Raw genomic sequence first — 17,459 nt, 5'->3', positions numbered from 1 at the left:
TGAAAGACATTGGCAATCCCATCTCCCATTTAATCCAATAGGTTTTGACTTTACACAATTTTGACTTTAGATGTGATCTGTGGAATGTAACCTCCGTAATTTGCAGGCTTAGTGTAGAATTATGAATGATTTCAATATTCAGGTAAAAAACTCATTTTCACTTTCTACATTTCCCAACCAACCATTTCCAAACTGCAAGAACGCTTTGACAATTTGATTTTTAAAAGAGAGAGTTATATGTGTATTAAAAACCCCACATGTGATTGTTACCACTTTTATTAGGTCACTGCAGCAAACCATTTGTTTAATAAGCGTGCTGCTCTAGGATAGCTAGAAATTATATATACATGTACACACAAACACACATATTTATATATAGTGCCTGCAAGGGTAAACATTTTGAACTTTGTATGGGTCTTCCAGCACTGTATGTTATGGAATATTTTTAAACAAATATAAAACTCATCAGTTACTTTAAACTTTAAATGCAGTAGTAGGCTATAATAATGGAGGATTGTGTCTGTGGGTTCTGTTTTATAACTAAATTGTTTCTATGAAGAAGAATGATTTCAGTTTGTAAGCATTCAGACACCAGTCTGGGATTGCAATCAGGCCCTGGTGTGCTAATGTTCCTGTCAGCTTCAGAGCACCAGAGCCTAAGCACTTCTGGCATCATGAAACAGAGGCCTTGGGGGGGGGACCCACTTTGCACCTTACTTTTGGTCCTATTGAGAAATCTGATGTGGTATGTAGAGTGTCCTACTAAGATGGGGAAAACCAGGGTTCAAACCCTTTCATAATAGTTATGCTCGCTAGGGGACCACTTAGTTGGTCACTAGAGCCCTTTTCAAATTAACTGTCTCCTCTTGTGCAGCAAACACATTGAAGGGGACTCTTACCTTTAAAGGTAAAGGACCCCTGTATGGTTAAGTGCAGTCAAAGGCAGCACTCATCTCACTGAGGCTGAGGGAGCCAGCGTTTGTCCGCAGACAGCTTTCCTGGTCATGTGGCCAGCATGACTTAAACTGCTTCTGGCACATGGAACACCATAACAAGCGCCAAAGGACACGAAAACATTGTTTACCTTCCTGTCACAGCAGTACCTATTTATCTGCATGCACTGGTATGCTTTCAAACTGCTAGGTTGGCAAAAGTTGGGACAGAGCAACGGGAACTCACTCCTTCACGCAGATTCAAACTGCCGATCTACCTTTATCTCTACCTTTAATCCCACATTGACTGTCATCCATGAGTTCCCCAATATCTATCTGATGGATGTGATATGTGAAAACAGAACCTGCCATAGGTTCTTCACCCAGATGGGAATCTTTGAATGTTCAGCATTTGTGATAATGTAGAGAGCATTTGTCTCTTTTTCAGATGTTGAGGTGGGTCAGTAGATGCTGTTTCATTTCCCCTCCTACACATTCTCCATACCTGTGGAAGGCATTTGCCTAAAAAGGGTTTATTTCAACCTCAAAAAATGGGATGCAAGGGCAGTAGCACAGCTTAAAACAGTACTTTTTTATGACTGGCTTATGGAGCACCACAAGGTATTTTGTGTGGTCCCCCATCCACCCTGTTGCACCTGGTGGGAACTCTGCTCTACTCTGTTGAGAACAGATACCACAGAGATCACCCTCCCATTTACCATGTGTCCCAGATTTAATACAGAGCTGGTGGATGTGTCTATACACGTACACATATTTCAGCTGGAAATCAAACACTGAGGAAGAAGAAGCTCCACAACCTGCAACATGGCAAGGCATTTTTAATACTAGCCCATATTAGTGTCGTGTGTTCTTAAATGAGTTCTTATTAATTGGATATTTCACATATAGTGAATTTTATTTTAGGTAAAACGAGGCAGGAAATTGTAATTTGTTCTTTTCCTGTTCCTCCAAATGAAAATGCCACATAACATTTTTTCATTTGCTTCTTGTATCTAATTGTTGTCTCTTGTACTTCTAAAGTTGAAAGTTTGTCTTAGTCGGAAGGGGTGTTACTAGTTTTCCTTGGGAAAATATAGCAGACAATTGACACTAAAATGTGTTAATCTTAAGACTTTGTCAATACCAACTCCTTCTACGACAGAACATGCATTTTGGCTCTGTGGGAGTGCATAATAATTTTATCCAGGAAGAAATTCAATTACAATTTTTGATGATACTGTAAGAAGTAATAATTTTATAGAGTTTAAGTATCCATATCAGCACTCTCCAGGCAGTTTACTTTGCATTGTGCCCAACCGTATCATATTAAATATGTCATCAGGGCTCAATGATTAGTAACCCCTCTGCTAAAGTTTTACTGTCTTTTTTTGTTTTTCCTATTTATAATTTCTTAATTTATTAACAATGAAAAATGAAAGAATGTAATTAATGAATGTGAAAAGATATTTTTTTTTGCTGTCATAACTGGTGCTGGCAGAAACATGTATTTTAGTGTGGAGGAAATAAAATAAAAACCTAGTCATCGAGAAGTATTGGAAGGTTTAGAGCAGGCTTCCTCAACCTCGGCCCTCCAGATGTTTTTGGCCTACAACTCCCATGATCCCTAGCTAGCAGGGCCAGTGGACAGGGATGCTGGGAATTGTAGTCTCAAAACATCTGGAGGGCCGAGGTTGAGGAAGCCTGGTTTAGACTTTTTGTGGATTGGAGTCATTTATTGTAAATCTGAAGTTTGAAATCTGGCTTATCATGCTTAACTTCCCTAAACTTGATTTGTGATCATGCCTGTGAGCATGTCCTTCACATTTATGATGGTCTGAATTACCATAGTATAGGACTGTGAGACTGTGGGCAGGAAGCTGAAGGGTTTTGGGGCACAAGTGGGTTTCTTCATCACTCCTTCCTGCTGAAGGTTGTGGACCAGGAAGAGAGAGGAGAATATTGGAAGTAAATTACTGGCCGCACAGGTGTTGTTGTCATGAAAGGTTTGGCTTCATAGAATCATAGAGTTGTAGAGTTGAAAGGGACCACGAGGGTCATTTAGTCCACCCCCTGAAATGCAGGCACCCTTTTGCTCAATGTGGGGCTTGAACCCACGATCTTGAGATTAAGTGTCTCATGCCTTACTGACAAGGTCTCCACTTCCTTGAGGAAGAACTTCTGGTAAGAGATGGTGTGGCAGACAGCAGTGCCAGACCAGTGTCCGGTGATGCAGTCCCTCAGAAATTCCACCAGAGTGCTGGAGCCTCTCTATGATTAAGCTACCAAGACAGCTAGCCAGAGCAGGGGGCAGGAGAGAGAATAAGACAAGCAGTTTCTGAGGGAGTTTCTTAAATTAGGGATAGAGAAGGAAAGAGCTGGAGTTTGACAGGGACAGAGATAGGACTTGATTTCAAAAGTGAGGTAGGGATTAGGATACGATTTGACTGAGGGAGAAATGGTTCTGATTTGAGTTTAACATCCACACTGAGGAGACTATCTATAACACTATATGTAAAGGAAATTTATACTTGTGAAGAGGTCCATGGCCTGAGGCATGGAAGGCTGATTCAGAGTACATGAGTAAAAATTGTAGGGGAGGGAAACAACGGTGACCTTACTCTGTGTTTCTGCTATAGACTTCCAAGCCAGACTGAAAATTTGGGTGATGCCTTCCTAGAGGAGATTATGAAACATTTAAAAAGAGGGATTTGGTATTGACCGAGGCTCTGAGATTACATCCACAAGCTTCTTCAGTAATCTATACATCATTTATTCATTAATAGTGTATTTGGTTGCCTTTTGATATGATGAAAATTCACATGCTTACCTGCTTATGAAATAACTGAGGTTAAAATATTTTCATATGACTACCGTGGTATAATCAACTGGACTGTGATTATTGATTGCAGTAGTTTTCCTTGATAATATATTTGTGTATGTGTGTAATGAACAATTCAAATGAATGCTTATACCATAAGTGAAAATTATTCTCATCATGCAGAATGTAAAACCTCCTTCAACAAATGGCTTTTTAATAATATAACTATGATAGAACTCTGTTGGAAATTGTTTATATTTTATCTGTATTTTATCTTCCCATTTAAAACTAGTACTCTGAAGAAACCCTACAGACTGAAATATATGTCTTACATCATTGGTTTATGTAGCCCCAAATGGTCCCTCCTGTCTAATGACAGATCTCCAAAGCCTTAGGCAGAGGTCTTTTCTAGTTCTGCTGCCTGATACTGGTTTTTAACTGGGGGAAATTATTTCTGCAAGTCACGTGCGTTTCTTTGGCTGTTTTCTTGAAGCTGTAAGCCAGAGCTTTCCAAACTGTGTCTCGTGACTCGTTAGTGTGTCAGCTGCAGTGTGTAGGTGTGTTGCGGGAATGTTCCCCACACTCCTCCCAGGGCTTGAAAGGAGTTAGCTTAATCTCTAGTTTGCTAGTAAGACTGAATTACTGTGTCGCGAAATGATTCATGTCTAAAAAGTGTGTCACCGACATTAAAAGTTTGGAAAGCTCTGCTGTAAGACATAAACCATAGCTTACCACGCACAAGCAAATCACTCATTTTTCATTCACGGCATGAGGAAGAGAAGGAAGAGAAGGAGCCACCACTGGAGCTGAGCCGCACTCAGCTCCGTGCTTTGCCTCCATGTTTTTGGGGCATGGGGGAGGGCAAAAGGACTCAGCCGCCAGGAGCTGGCGCCCTTGGTCCCAGGTAAACCCCTGGGCTTAATGATTTCATCCATGATAAATTACCGTATTTTTTGCTCTATAAGACTCACTTTTTCCCTCCTAAAAAGTAAGGGGAAATTTGTGTGCATCTTATGGAGCGAATGCAGGCTGTGCAGCTATCCCAGAAGCCAGAACAGCAAGAGGGATTGCTGCTTTCACTGCGCAGTGATCCCTCTTGCTGTTCTGGCTTCTGAGATTCAGAATTTTTTTTTTCTTGTTTTCCTCCTCCAAAAACTAGGTGCGTCCTGTGGTCTGGAGCGTCTTATAGAGCGAAAAATACAGTAGTCTCTGCCTGACACTTAAGAAAGAGAAGACTAGTGTAAACTATTTTGAATCTTCCAAGAGACCTACATTCAACCATGGTTTGGAAATCTGTAATTGTCAACTGTCTGTTAAATCCAGTCTGCAGCAAGAAGAGTAGAGCACTATTTTTTGAAAATGGCTCTGTGCATTCAGATGAACCTGGGAGCAGAACTTGCCTGTATTGCCATTTGCATGCATGCCTATTGTTGTTCATCTAGCAAGAAAACTATATGTAGAAGCCTCTTTTCATGTGTTGGATTGAAATATCTTACAAGCTTCTTGTATCCCATTTTCTAAAATGTAGTGATCAAAGACAAATGTCAGGTTCAAGATTTCAGTGTTCAGTGATGTAAGCTGGGACGGGAGGAGATGGCCAAGGGTAATGGGGTGTGTGATATCACAGAAGAAAAAATGTGTCCTTTCACAAAATCAGAGGTTTTGAGGAAGTGGGGGCTTCATGCGGTGCTGGCTGGGAGAGACTACGCTGAGAAAATGGGGAACATGACTGGCTGCTGCTTGGTAACCAAGCTTGCTGAAGTTATGAGATGAGCAACAAGAAACACTCTTGGAATGTAGTGTTCTGAACTTCCTGCATCAAAACCCAGGTTGTAAATATGTGTAAAATAAACCATATTTCTTAAAGACACTAGCCTCCAGTGTGTCTCATTCCAAAGGAACAAAAACCCTGGTTAAGTGCCAGGACCCCTGGCATTTTGCTATTGCTTGGCAGAATTAGGGTGGCGTGTAACAATATATTTGTTTTTTCTGAATTATTTTATTTGCTTTGTACTAATTTAACAATCTTAATTAACCAGCATAAAATACGTTTTGTGTTTTGTCACCAATATTCCCTCTTTCCCTGCCATAATTATAAGCCCCTATCCCTGAATTATTTCCCCAAATATCCTTCCAAATTCAGGCAAAAACAAAAGACTAGCCCTCATATTATTCCTAAGTAAGTGTGCAAAGGATTGTAGCCTTAATATTATAACATATTGCTATTAAAATTATGTTCTTACCCAAGTCAAATACCGTATATTGAATTGGGCTTAGGTTCGTATATAATACATTCATGTTTCCAGTCCATCCAGCTCTTAATCTGGAGTTAAGATATTATGCAGGACAAGTTTGTTTGTTTGATAAAATGTATACACCACTTGATTGTAAAAAAACAAACAAACAAAAACCCCTCTCAAAATGGTTAGACTTGATGGATTGGTAACATAATTTGCTTACATAATGTAGGCCTTAGAAAATGATGTATATTATCAACAACAGGTTGACTTCAGCCATTCTGCTTTCATTTAACCAACTAGAAAGAACACCTTTGTCTAAAGTAGCCTCAGTAAAAAATGACCATGTTTCCCCCCCCCACTTTCTTTCTCTTTTCAGATCGCATTTTCACAACACAATACCATCATGGACCTGGTACAGTTTTTTGTTACCTTCTTCAGGTAAATTTTCCACTGTCAACAATTCTACAATTGATATATGCAAAGTTATGTGATGTTCAAACTTGGATATTTTACCCCTTTTGTATAATTCTTAAAAACATTATAGACTACACAGTCTACATTATGCAGGTACTGAAGTACCACAGCTCCCCCCCCCCCCCGGTTTTGGTGATTTGACTTGTGAATAGTCACACTCGCATTCTGACGGCTGTCTTCCCATATTTAAGGTTAAGTATTTTTTCAAACATGTGAAACTGGAATCATAACAAGTATGTATTACATGGCTCGCTTCTTGATTATCTCATACTTTTCTTTGCTTGTTGTGCTCTTATTTGGGTTTGATTGCAAACTTTTTTTTCCTGAATGGTGAGCCTCCTTTACGGAAAGGAGCTTAAACTAGGGGTGAACCAAAACAGCCACTTCCAATCTCCCACCCTATTTGCGGATAGTAATTTTTGGCTGTTTCCAGTTTCATTTTGGGGAGCCAAACCACTTGAGGGAGGGAGCTTACGGTTGTGGCTGAGAGCTGCTTGGTTTGTCTTTCTCTTCTTCTCTTAATAGCTATTAAAGCCCTGACTTTGCTGGCAGCTTTTGCAGCAGAGTAGCAAGAGGACTTGAACGGATGTTACTCCCTTCTTCCTCTGCCCCCTCTGCAATTGTAACCTCCTTCCATTCCCCCAAATCATTTCTCCCTTTTTCTGTTTTGATGAACCAATGAGTAGTTATAAACCATTACTATGATTGGTACTAACATATTTTAACCATGATGAAGTCATGTGGGGGGAATTAGTATGAGAGAGCAGGAAAGCACCTAGTGCAGCAACTTATTCTAGACCTCTTATCCATAGATTGTTATCTGCACCAGTCCAATGAGCCCTTTGAATCTGCTTTGGTTCTGTTTACACACACACACACACACACACACACACACACCCCCCCAATATATGTGTGAGTAAATCTTATTTCACAGTTCATTTTGGGAACAAACAAGGGATTGCAGATAATGGATAATAATCAACTAAGACACACTTAAATTACTTGTCTATTGATTTAAATGGGTCCATTCTGAGTATGAGCAATATTGGGTGCCACCATTTAGCTTCAAAGACTGTATGACAAGTATAAACCCTTGGCTATTAAGTTTTCACTAATAACTTTTTATTTTGCATATCATGTATTTTCAAATAGAGTGAAAATACTACAATAACTCCAAAATGCATTTCAACTTGGTTTAAATGTTCATTTATGTTTTAGATTTTACATTATGAACAATTACATATGTCACTTGTCCAGAGTAAGTGGAATTTATAGCCTCAGTTGTGCAAATGTCCTTGACATTTCATTCCACACGGAAAGCCCTTCCATTAAACACTCCATCCCCCTTTGACGCACTGCTCTCCTATCCCAATCAATGAAATGGTAGAGCAAAAAAGGGGTTCTGTAATTCTTTTTAGCTTGATTCTTGGCAATGGCTTAACAGATTTACATTCTACCATTTGTGAGTCTCTGGGACAGAAATTTATTATTAATGCATCTGTGAGTCTGATGGAAATAAGTGTTTTGACAGTTAATAAGTTGGCTTAATGTAACTAATAAAGCTGTTTCCTTAAAACAAAACAGAAACACTTGTATATATTAGCTTTCTCATACATTTTTTTTGAGAGTGGGGGCTTGATACTCAGAGCCTGAAATCCTGTTGTTTGCCATCCATTTTCTCATAGCAGTCTTACTTGGGAATGAGCAATTAACATTTATTTGCTTGGAATGCCAAGATAGCTTGCATCCCTCAGGTATTCCCTGGAGCTCCTTTAGAGGTGCATTTTCTCGGCAGCTGTGTAGGAATGGTTCCCTACCAGCACCTTTTATATACTGTGTTCTTTTATGACTTGCAACAGGGATCTTATATTGGCTTGTGTATATTTTCTTTGTTCTTCCTTACAGCTTTGAGGAAATAATGTTTAAATAAGTTATAGAATTTGAAGCTGCTTCTTCCTTTTGCTTAGGACAGGCCCAAGGCTGCCCAGTGTGAATTATGAGATTGTGCCCACCCCGCTTTATTCCATGTACAGAATCGAACTAGACTAGCAGTTGAATGTTACTTCAACTCTGCTAATACACTGCTTAGGGGACATGGGGCAGGCCATGGTGCACACACACAGATCTGTTTTTCAACACCTCTTCTGCTCCTCACATCCCAGCAACTATTGCCTGGAGCAGCCACCTCACTCTGCCTAATGGTTGGGCCAGCCCTGTACAGACTCTTCACTGTAGTTATTTGTTGCTTTTAATGTAATGCACCTATCTCCCATACTGATCATCTTGGACCTGGGTGGCGTTAGCACTGTCTAGGGATCCAAGACAGGAACTTTACTTTCTTCATAGAAATGCTTTGAATTATATTGGTCCAAGTGCTTGCTTGCCTTGTGTGCTGCCTGTAGCCTTACATTGGCTTCACTACTGTTCCCTTTCCCCATGGAGGTGGAAACATCTAGGGGTCCTGGTCTGAGCCAGATGCTTTAAAACACTGGCTGAATTTGCCACATGGCTGAATTTACCACTTTTTTCCTTCCTGTGTTATTACTTTTGTCATTTTATTTTATTTCATGGTGTGTGCATTTTCTAATTAGCTAAATAATTAATTGTAGTTTTCTAATTAATTAATTGTAGATAGATTACAAAATTAATTGTAGAATGATAAATACTTAATCCTAGACTGCCCACCTGATTAACCTGGGTTTGCTAGTAGATCAACTCCCCTTGCCGCGCAACAATCAGTTGACCCCAGCCTTTATTTCTTATCTCCACAATCAGATGCAGCATTTAAATGACCTTTCCTTGCCTCCATTAATGTCAGTGGTTAGCCCCTAAGAAACTGCAACCACAGGCTATAGTCCAGATCAGATCAGAGTAGAGGCAACGGCAAGATATTTTAATGGCTCGTTTCCCCCTGCCAGTTCTCCAACTTCCATATTAGGTTCCTGTGAATCATGCCACTCCAGACTCCATTAGCAGACACAGGGGACAACATCTGGTAGCCATTTGAGTGTGGCAGCATAAAACATACAACACCTGGTTGTCATTTTGAGTGTATTGTTTACTTCTAGTGGCCATTTCTAAAAGAGAGGATTAATTAAATAAATTGAATTTTATTCAAAAAAATCAAAAGGAAACAAAACAAACAAATTAGAACAAATAAAATAATATTGGTGCGGAACCCATAATCATAACATTTAACCACAGCAGAGAGTTCAGCTCCTGACACAAACTTTGCCATGGCGACTGCAGCTGCACAGAGAACTACTGTTAACCCTTAAGGAAGCTTCGCAGGTGGACACCTCCAAGGAGATTCAAGCTTTAATTTCATTTGTAGTTCCAGCCCTGCAGTCTGCACCTCCTCAACAGCCACAGCTGCAATAGAACCATCCATCTGCTGAAGCGCAAATGGTTTCTAGGGCAGAGACCAGAAGGTGCATCAACCTAACAATGGTACAAATCTTATAGGAAACAGACAATACCTCTTCTGGGGCAACAGACCACACCCAGACTATGAGTGATAATGAGGATGAATGGGGCGAAGAGTCTGATACAGAAGATTGCTCATTGCACTGGCCATTCCAACAGCAGCACGACATAGCATTGCTGTGCAAGGTCATGTCAGTGTAGAATAAATCACCCAGTAGACATTTCTGTGCTACCTTACCTCAAGGAGTGCTTTTGTGGTGTGAGAAGAACACATGAAGTGAGAATCCATATCAGCCCACCCCATCTTTAGGAAAAGGTTCAAGGCCAAATGGCTATAAAATTGCAAAGCTATGACATGCACAAACAGTTACTACATCCTGATCCAAGCGATAATGGACAAGCTAAAGTTCCCAGTTATAGATGGCCCCATTGTGGCTCTTCTGCCTAAGACAATGAATCTCTAAGACTTGGATGTGCAACAGAGTGTAAGCTGGGTGTGGAGTTGAGAAGGTTACATTAAACAACAGGCTTGTTCCTTAAAACATCATGTCCTGCATCAACCTTTGCCCTCTCAACTCTCCTATGGCTAGATGACTTCTAGACGACCCTCAGCAGGATCCTGACAGACTACTAAAATGTAACTCAAGACATGCTTTAAATGTATGTTGGAGATCATGAGCATGACTTTTGGGCAAAGCCACACCCCAGCACCTCTGAGTCAGAAATTAAGCATATGGCATAAAATATTGAATTCAAATGCTGTTTTTGAAGAAACAAACACAGTGATCACCAGACCAACCAAATAAACAAATACATTAAAGCTTTTAATGTGTTGAGGAACAGTTACTTATGGTTGCATGCACTTTGTTTTTTAACAGTTCAGATTTTCAGTAACAAAAGTATTATTTCTGTAAAACTAAAAGAATGATTTGACAGCAAGCCATCAGAACATATTTCCATACTGTGGCTTAGTCCTGGAAATATGAAATAATAACCTTTTACCATGTGTAGTGTAGCTTTCACCACTGACAAGTTACAACCAGTTTCCATATCCTGTATTAAGAATAACATCTGGCACTAATCCTTTGAATAATGATCCACATGATTGTCCACTTTAAAGCACCAGACATGGCAGCAAGAGGCAATCTCTCTCTCTCTCTCTCTCTCTCTCTCTCTCACCTGCAGAGAGAGAGAGAGAGAGAGAGAGCGCGCGCCTTTGGTGCAGATAGCAGGATGGTGCTAAGAGAGAAGGAGGTTACTTCAGACATGCACACAGAAAGTGGACATTCTGCAGAGAGGAAAAAAAGGAGAAGTTACATAGAAAGGAGAAGAGTAAGATAGTTGACAAAGGGCCATAGGACCATAAAGACCTGCTGAGTTTCTGCCTGTTGCCATTACTGCCCAACCTATTATGATTTTCCTCCTTAGGTAGTAGCAGGTTAGGTGTTTGGCTGATGATGGGAGGAGCCTGAATTCCAACTCCCTCAGTTACTGGAAATCAGATGGCTTGGATCACAGGCAGAGAAGCTGTGAACAGGCAGGCCTGCAAGTGGCAGATTTGAGCCATGAATATCATGGGAACGGGGCTTGTACATTCACTATAAAATAGACAATGGGGGAAGTTTGAAGAATACCTTTATTTTGAAGTGCTTTTATTATAAAATCAATTTGTTCATGTCATCCAATAAAAATACATTACACAGTGTGAACATGTTGATTTTATAATAAAAGGGTTTGCATAAAAAGGCAATACGAGCTGGTTAATATGTATGAATTGTAGTAGCATAGAGAGGAAAAGCAGTAAAGCTCAAAATGTGTCAGGGCATTTTCTGAAATGAAAAGGCTACAGGATCTTGGAATTTCTTTGTCTTTTTTCATGAGCTGGTATGTAGCTTTTGAGTTTCTTGATTGAATTTAGGATCAGCCTTCTAATGTTCATACTGCAGCTCAGGCATGACTTTAATGTCCATATAGAGGTCTAGTTTACAATGGCACGACTGCATAGCTTTCTGATTACATTTTATATTCATAAATCAATTTAAGTGAAAACAACCTACAATCAGACTCTAAAGGACAGTTTGGAAAGAACAACAGATAACAAAATGCAGAAAGAAATCTTAAGGCTGCAGTCCACATACTGTCTACTCATGTGCAGTCATAATGTAGTCTCATAGATTTCAGTGGAAATACAGTGGAAATTTACTGCATAAAGTAGGCTGTGAGCTGTGACCAAATAGTCTGATTTAATTGGTAGCTGATATAAAATATGATAGCTGATACAGAATAACACTGGACAGTTGCGCCTACCATTGCATCCTGTTCCTGGAAGCAGAGATATCTAGAGGTGATACCCTTAAATACTCACCAGAGCCAAGGTAGTGAAACCAGCTGTGGAATGGTTGAAACCTGGGAGCTCAATTCTGTGGACTCCATGAGCAGGGTATGGGGCATAGGCTTGGGCACTAGCATAGCCAGGTGTCAAAATAGAAGATGAACAGCTTTCCCTCCCTTTTAAGCTTCTTGTAGGTTATCCAAGCATAAATTATTGCATGTACTTCTTCTGATATGGAAATTAATAGCCATATGTATTGTGGAAGGCATACTAAATGTATCATGTGAAGGACAGGGGTGCATTTCTGTTTAACACCTTGTCCTTTGGGGAAGGAACACATTGCATGCACTAGCTTCCTGAAGCATTTATGTGGAATAAAATAGACATTCATGCATCCAGTCACACATTATGTTTTAAATCAACTTCATTTCTTTGAAGAAATATACAATATTTTATCCTTCAGCATAGGTGCAGAATGTAAAATATGAAAGTCTTTTCCAGGAGTAACAGAAACAGAATCACACTTAGCGGGTCAGAAGTTTTATTTATCCTATAAAGATCTATTTCCGTTTTTTAAAAATTAAACCACCCTGACTATAAATCTTTTTTATTTCTTCTTTGAAATAGATGAAAGGCGGTACTGCAGAGTTACTAGAGTTCAAATCTAGAACTTTATTAGGCCATATACTATAAAATGTTTACAGAGTATTTGCTTTCATTTGACAGCATGTTGTTAAATTGTGAGAGCTTTGTCACTGTATGTTACGCACATGCTGTCAATTAAGCTTTTTCTGGCATCTGATACATCCTTTATCTCACACGGGATTAAGTACCAAAATCTATTCAGATTATGCATGATTTTCATGTGTTTGACATGATAGAGAATTTGGTAACATAAATATGTCAAATCCAGTTGAATTTCTAAAGAGTAAAATCCACTGATTTGTCCTTCCAGTTATTCTCTGTAGAGGGAATGTGTTTTAGGTAGTCTCATGGGTCATCCAAGTACCAAAATGGCTCCAGGTTTGAATATATGGAGCACAATCTGTGCCCTCAAACTAAGGACCAGTGGCCTTTCTATGGTAGAATGGTAGATTTGTCCACCTTGCCAAGTTTTGGGTGACATTTAGTTGGGTTGAAACAAGTTGGTTTATAGGATGAAGTTACCTGTAATAACTGTTTTTGAATGATATTACTAATCTTGTCAACTGTGGACATTCATCCATTGTCAGTTCTTACTGTGTTACGGTGGAATGAATACAAACAAGTATAATTGCTAGGCACAATTTATGGGGAGTAAAGTGGCTAAGTGAGTGGCACTGTTCACAGAAGTATAAGCAGTGGATATAAATAGACTTATATCTTCTATGCAAAACAGCACTGTTCTCTGTATGGTGTGTTTGAAATGAATTTGGGTTCTGCTACTTAATTTGAGAATTCCACTTCAGAAGCAAAACCACACATTATCATTTAAATGGCTTTTGATTGCACTTGCATTTTAATAGTTTATTTTATTTTATATAACCCACGTTTGAACTTTGCTTACATTTCTGGCTAAAAAGTGGTGTTTTAATGCCAGTAAAGAGGAAGGAGTTGCAAGTGAGCTAATTCTTTATAGATAGTCCACCTGAGTATGGTTATATTAGCATGGTAATAATATGCTGAGATAGTAGCAGTTTCATGAAGATACTAAATAGCATAGAGCACTGAGCTGCCTTACAAACCAGTCCCCCTGTATCCCCTTCTGAAAACAGTCCAGGAAGAACTGGAGCCACATAACATTGTGCTGTCATGGCCCAAAACAGCCAAATTGTCTAGCATGCCATATTCATTTTTTTCAGTTAGTTCTTGATTTCTTGCTTTGGCATGAAGGTTTATAGCTAGATATCCACTGACATCTCTTGAGCTCTGCTTAGATGAACAACTTCAGAAGCCATGTCATTGTACCTTCTTTTCTTCACACTGTTGAACCGTACAAGTTGTGAAGAGGTGATTGCTCAGCTTCAACTGACATCCTGTTCTGTGATACTCATGCCTTGCAAATCATATTTTCAAAATAAGTGAAAGAATGTGGCATAGTTCATAGGAAATCAACCACTAAAATAATTCTTGATGAGCAAAATATCAATCACACCTTATTATTCTAGTTGGCTCCACAAAGTGCAGGAATCCTGTTCACATGTATATCCCGATTTGCTTCCCCAATTAAATATGTTGCTGAAGTCTGTAATTACTTGATTTGAATATGAATTTGTCTGCCTACAATGCTCACATATATTATGAGTTGAGTGCCATTTCCTCAAGGCGATAATCTCCAACCTGGAATAGTAAATGAAATTCTGCACATGTATAATTAACATTAAAGCTGAACAAACTGCTTGGTAGGTGCATGAAAAAAACTTAATATATTAACCTCTTAATCTAAAGGAAGCACTTTGTTTACTGTTTTGAAGTATATGTGACCATAGAAACTAGTTAAGCAGCATTTTGTTTGGCAAGTATCTTCTTTATTTAGGTTGATCAATTATTTTGATTATTTCTTGTAAACTTTGTAAAAGTGGGCTGTTGTCTTTAATTCATCTCTTTCTAAGTAACTTTCCATCATGGCTTGTGCTGTAAAATGGGTGCCAGGGAGATGAAATCAAACTACTATTCCTGAGAGGAAAAATAATAATGCCTCTCAACATGCATGTGCAAACATCATAAGCTAGAGAGAACTCTCAGCAAACATTAATTTTTCACCCCAAGAGTCATCTGAAATTTTCATATATAAAAAGCCAATTCTAAATTGAAGAACGGAGAATTTGCCTTTCACTATTCCCAATGCCATTGTCTGTTGGAAAATTCAGGACAGACTATAAGAAGTAGTTCTTCACACAATGCATAAACTTTGGAATTTGCTAATGTAAGATCACGAAGGGGTCACGAAGTGTCGGACACGACTAAACGACTAAACAACAACAACAGCAATGTAAGATATAGTTAATGTTTGTTAGTTTACCTTTTTCATTCCATCACAGAAAAAAACCTCTGCAGGTTGATTTGTTGATTTGCAGCAGAGCTTACATATTTTCTAGTTGAAAATATTGACAGGGCTGTTTCCTGTTCTTGTGCTGTGCAAGATGCATCCTGTTGAAATCTCTTTAGAATTTATTCACAAGATTGAATGAGATGTTAAAAAATGATTCAATTCCTCTATCAGAATTAAATTAAGTGTTGTTTTCTTTAAGCAGAAAAGCAAATTTGAGAAATTCCAACATGCATCGAGAAAGAGCAACATATCCATGATGTCAGATTCCTCCATTTCAGTCTTGCTGAGCTGTACCTTTGTGTTGTTTTTTTGGCAAATCATGGTCTCACCTACACTTTCATATACATGATTAAATGACAAGCAGTGATTTTAGTGTATGACACTGCTGCCAATATGTTGGCTTTGCCAGATTTAAAAGCCTCTATTGTTTGGAAGCTGAACAACCCACAATGACGTAATCCTGGTAGACCTAGGTCTGAGTTGAGTCTAGATATATGGCCAGATTTATTTGGATGTCAAGAGAGACAGTCTCAGAAATTGCAAGGCCTCCTCCTCCTGACTTCAAGGAAGGGAGATGGTGTAGTCTCCATGATTAACACAGTAACTACATATGTGCTTCATATCACCATTCTATTTGTCCTTGTCCTGAGCCACCTGGTAGCAAGTCCCTCTGGAGTGCACAATCCCACAGTAGATACTAGTGCACAGTCTGGCAGGGCAAAGTCCATGGTCCAATCAAGCCTGGTTCCCATCTCTGCAGCTGATCCAGGGGTCAGGGCACCTGGAGGTCAGTCCCACACATGCATAGTCTCAAAGAGCTCCCTAGAACATCCAAGCCATGGTCCAACCAACCTGGGAAGTTGAGCAGACATTAGTTCTGCTTCCACTTTGTACTTTGCATGCTGACTGCAACATCTGGGCTAGTTGAAGCATGCAACCCACACCTCTTCTGAGCCTACTCCACCTGAGAAATCACACACCACCTTCCATAGCTAGCAATACCCCCCCCCCCCGGTCAGCTAGTGAGCTGGGCTGTGGGCTCCTGCCTGCCTCAGCCTCTGCCTCCTAGAACATCCCTCCAGCTCCTCTCTATCTCTCAGAGCCCACCGTGGGTCCTTCTGTTCTGTTTCCTGTGCACTGGCCCCCATCCCCTTGCCATCCTCCATCACCTCGTGAGTACTTCCTACACCAACCTCTCCTTCCCAGTCCCAGTCCCAGCAACACCCTTCACCAGGATCATCTTCCTTCTCTTCTGTTGCCCTGCCAGTTCATGACAGTCCTACTCATTCAGTTGTGAAATGTGATATCATGCTCAGGTAATCTATACTGTGGTTGCAGATTCTATTAGATCTTGTTGCTGATAATTATGATTTGAGTTGGTCCTATAATTTAATTAAGCTGCATGGCCCACACAGCATTTCATTTTTATGAAGTAGGTGTTTCTGTACCTTAACAGCTCAGCTATGTTGAAAGGAGAGGTATTGACCAGCTGTTTGTATGCTGGTTCCACATTAAGACTTGAATGAGATGTTGAGTTTTGGAAAGCAGGTGCATGGAATCTGATCTACCAATAAGAGGAGGAGACCTTTTAAGCAGCTGAAAATTGTTTCAGAATTAGTTCATTCCCTTGGCTATTGTAGCAGAAGCATCTTTTCTTAGCCAGCAGTGAGATAACGATGTTACGTTCCTGGGATTTTGACTTCCAGTACTTTACACATCAGTCATGATATAATCTGCTTCCAAACTACTACCAGTAGCTGTGATTCACTCACTCTGCTTCTGTCATCAACCAGTCCCTCCAAGATTCTTCACATTCCCAGCTCCAGAAAATCCAAGCATAAAATAAATGAGAATCAATTAAGAATGTTTGTGAGGTGAAATATCCTTTCTTATCCTTTCACATAGAATCCCTTTGCATGCATGCAAGTTACAAACAGATTAGGAAGTTCAGATTGCAGCTGCTGCTGTTGTTTTCACAGCAAGGATAAGCTAGTTTATGATAATTATTTAATCACATTAGAGCGCTTTTCATATATTAAGTATTTTTATAATCCTGATCCAGGTTAGCATTCACAACAAAGTCAAAATGAGGCTGAATGAGTAACAAATCCAAGATCATCTAACAGCTTTATTATCTCTAATACATTTTACAGCAATACTTGTATACAGATAAATTGAGAAAGTAGTATCTCTGCCACTCAGTTTT

At 39.5% G+C, this 17,459-nt stretch overlaps 1 protein-coding gene across 3 annotated transcripts in view; it reads left to right on the top strand.

Annotated features, from left to right (window-relative positions):
• Positions 1–17,459, top strand: part of ATRNL1 (attractin like 1) — a 514,893-nt gene that overhangs the window by 253,022 nt on the left and 244,412 nt on the right. For all 3 annotated transcript variants that reach the window (XM_081863641.1, XM_081863642.1, XM_081863643.1), the window contains exon 25: positions 6,367–6,428. In XM_081863641.1, coding sequence (XP_081719767.1) covers positions 6,367–6,428 — 62 coding nt within the window. The remainder of the gene's footprint in view (positions 1–6,366; positions 6,429–17,459) is intronic.

The sequence above is a fragment of the Podarcis erhardii genome, assembly GCF_964252035.2.
Source record: "Podarcis erhardii genome assembly, chromosome: 5".
Taxonomy (NCBI): domain Eukaryota; kingdom Metazoa; phylum Chordata; class Lepidosauria; order Squamata; family Lacertidae; genus Podarcis; species Podarcis erhardii.
The sequence above is the reverse complement of the archived record's forward strand: the minus strand, read 5'-3'. Positions and strand labels throughout refer to the sequence as shown.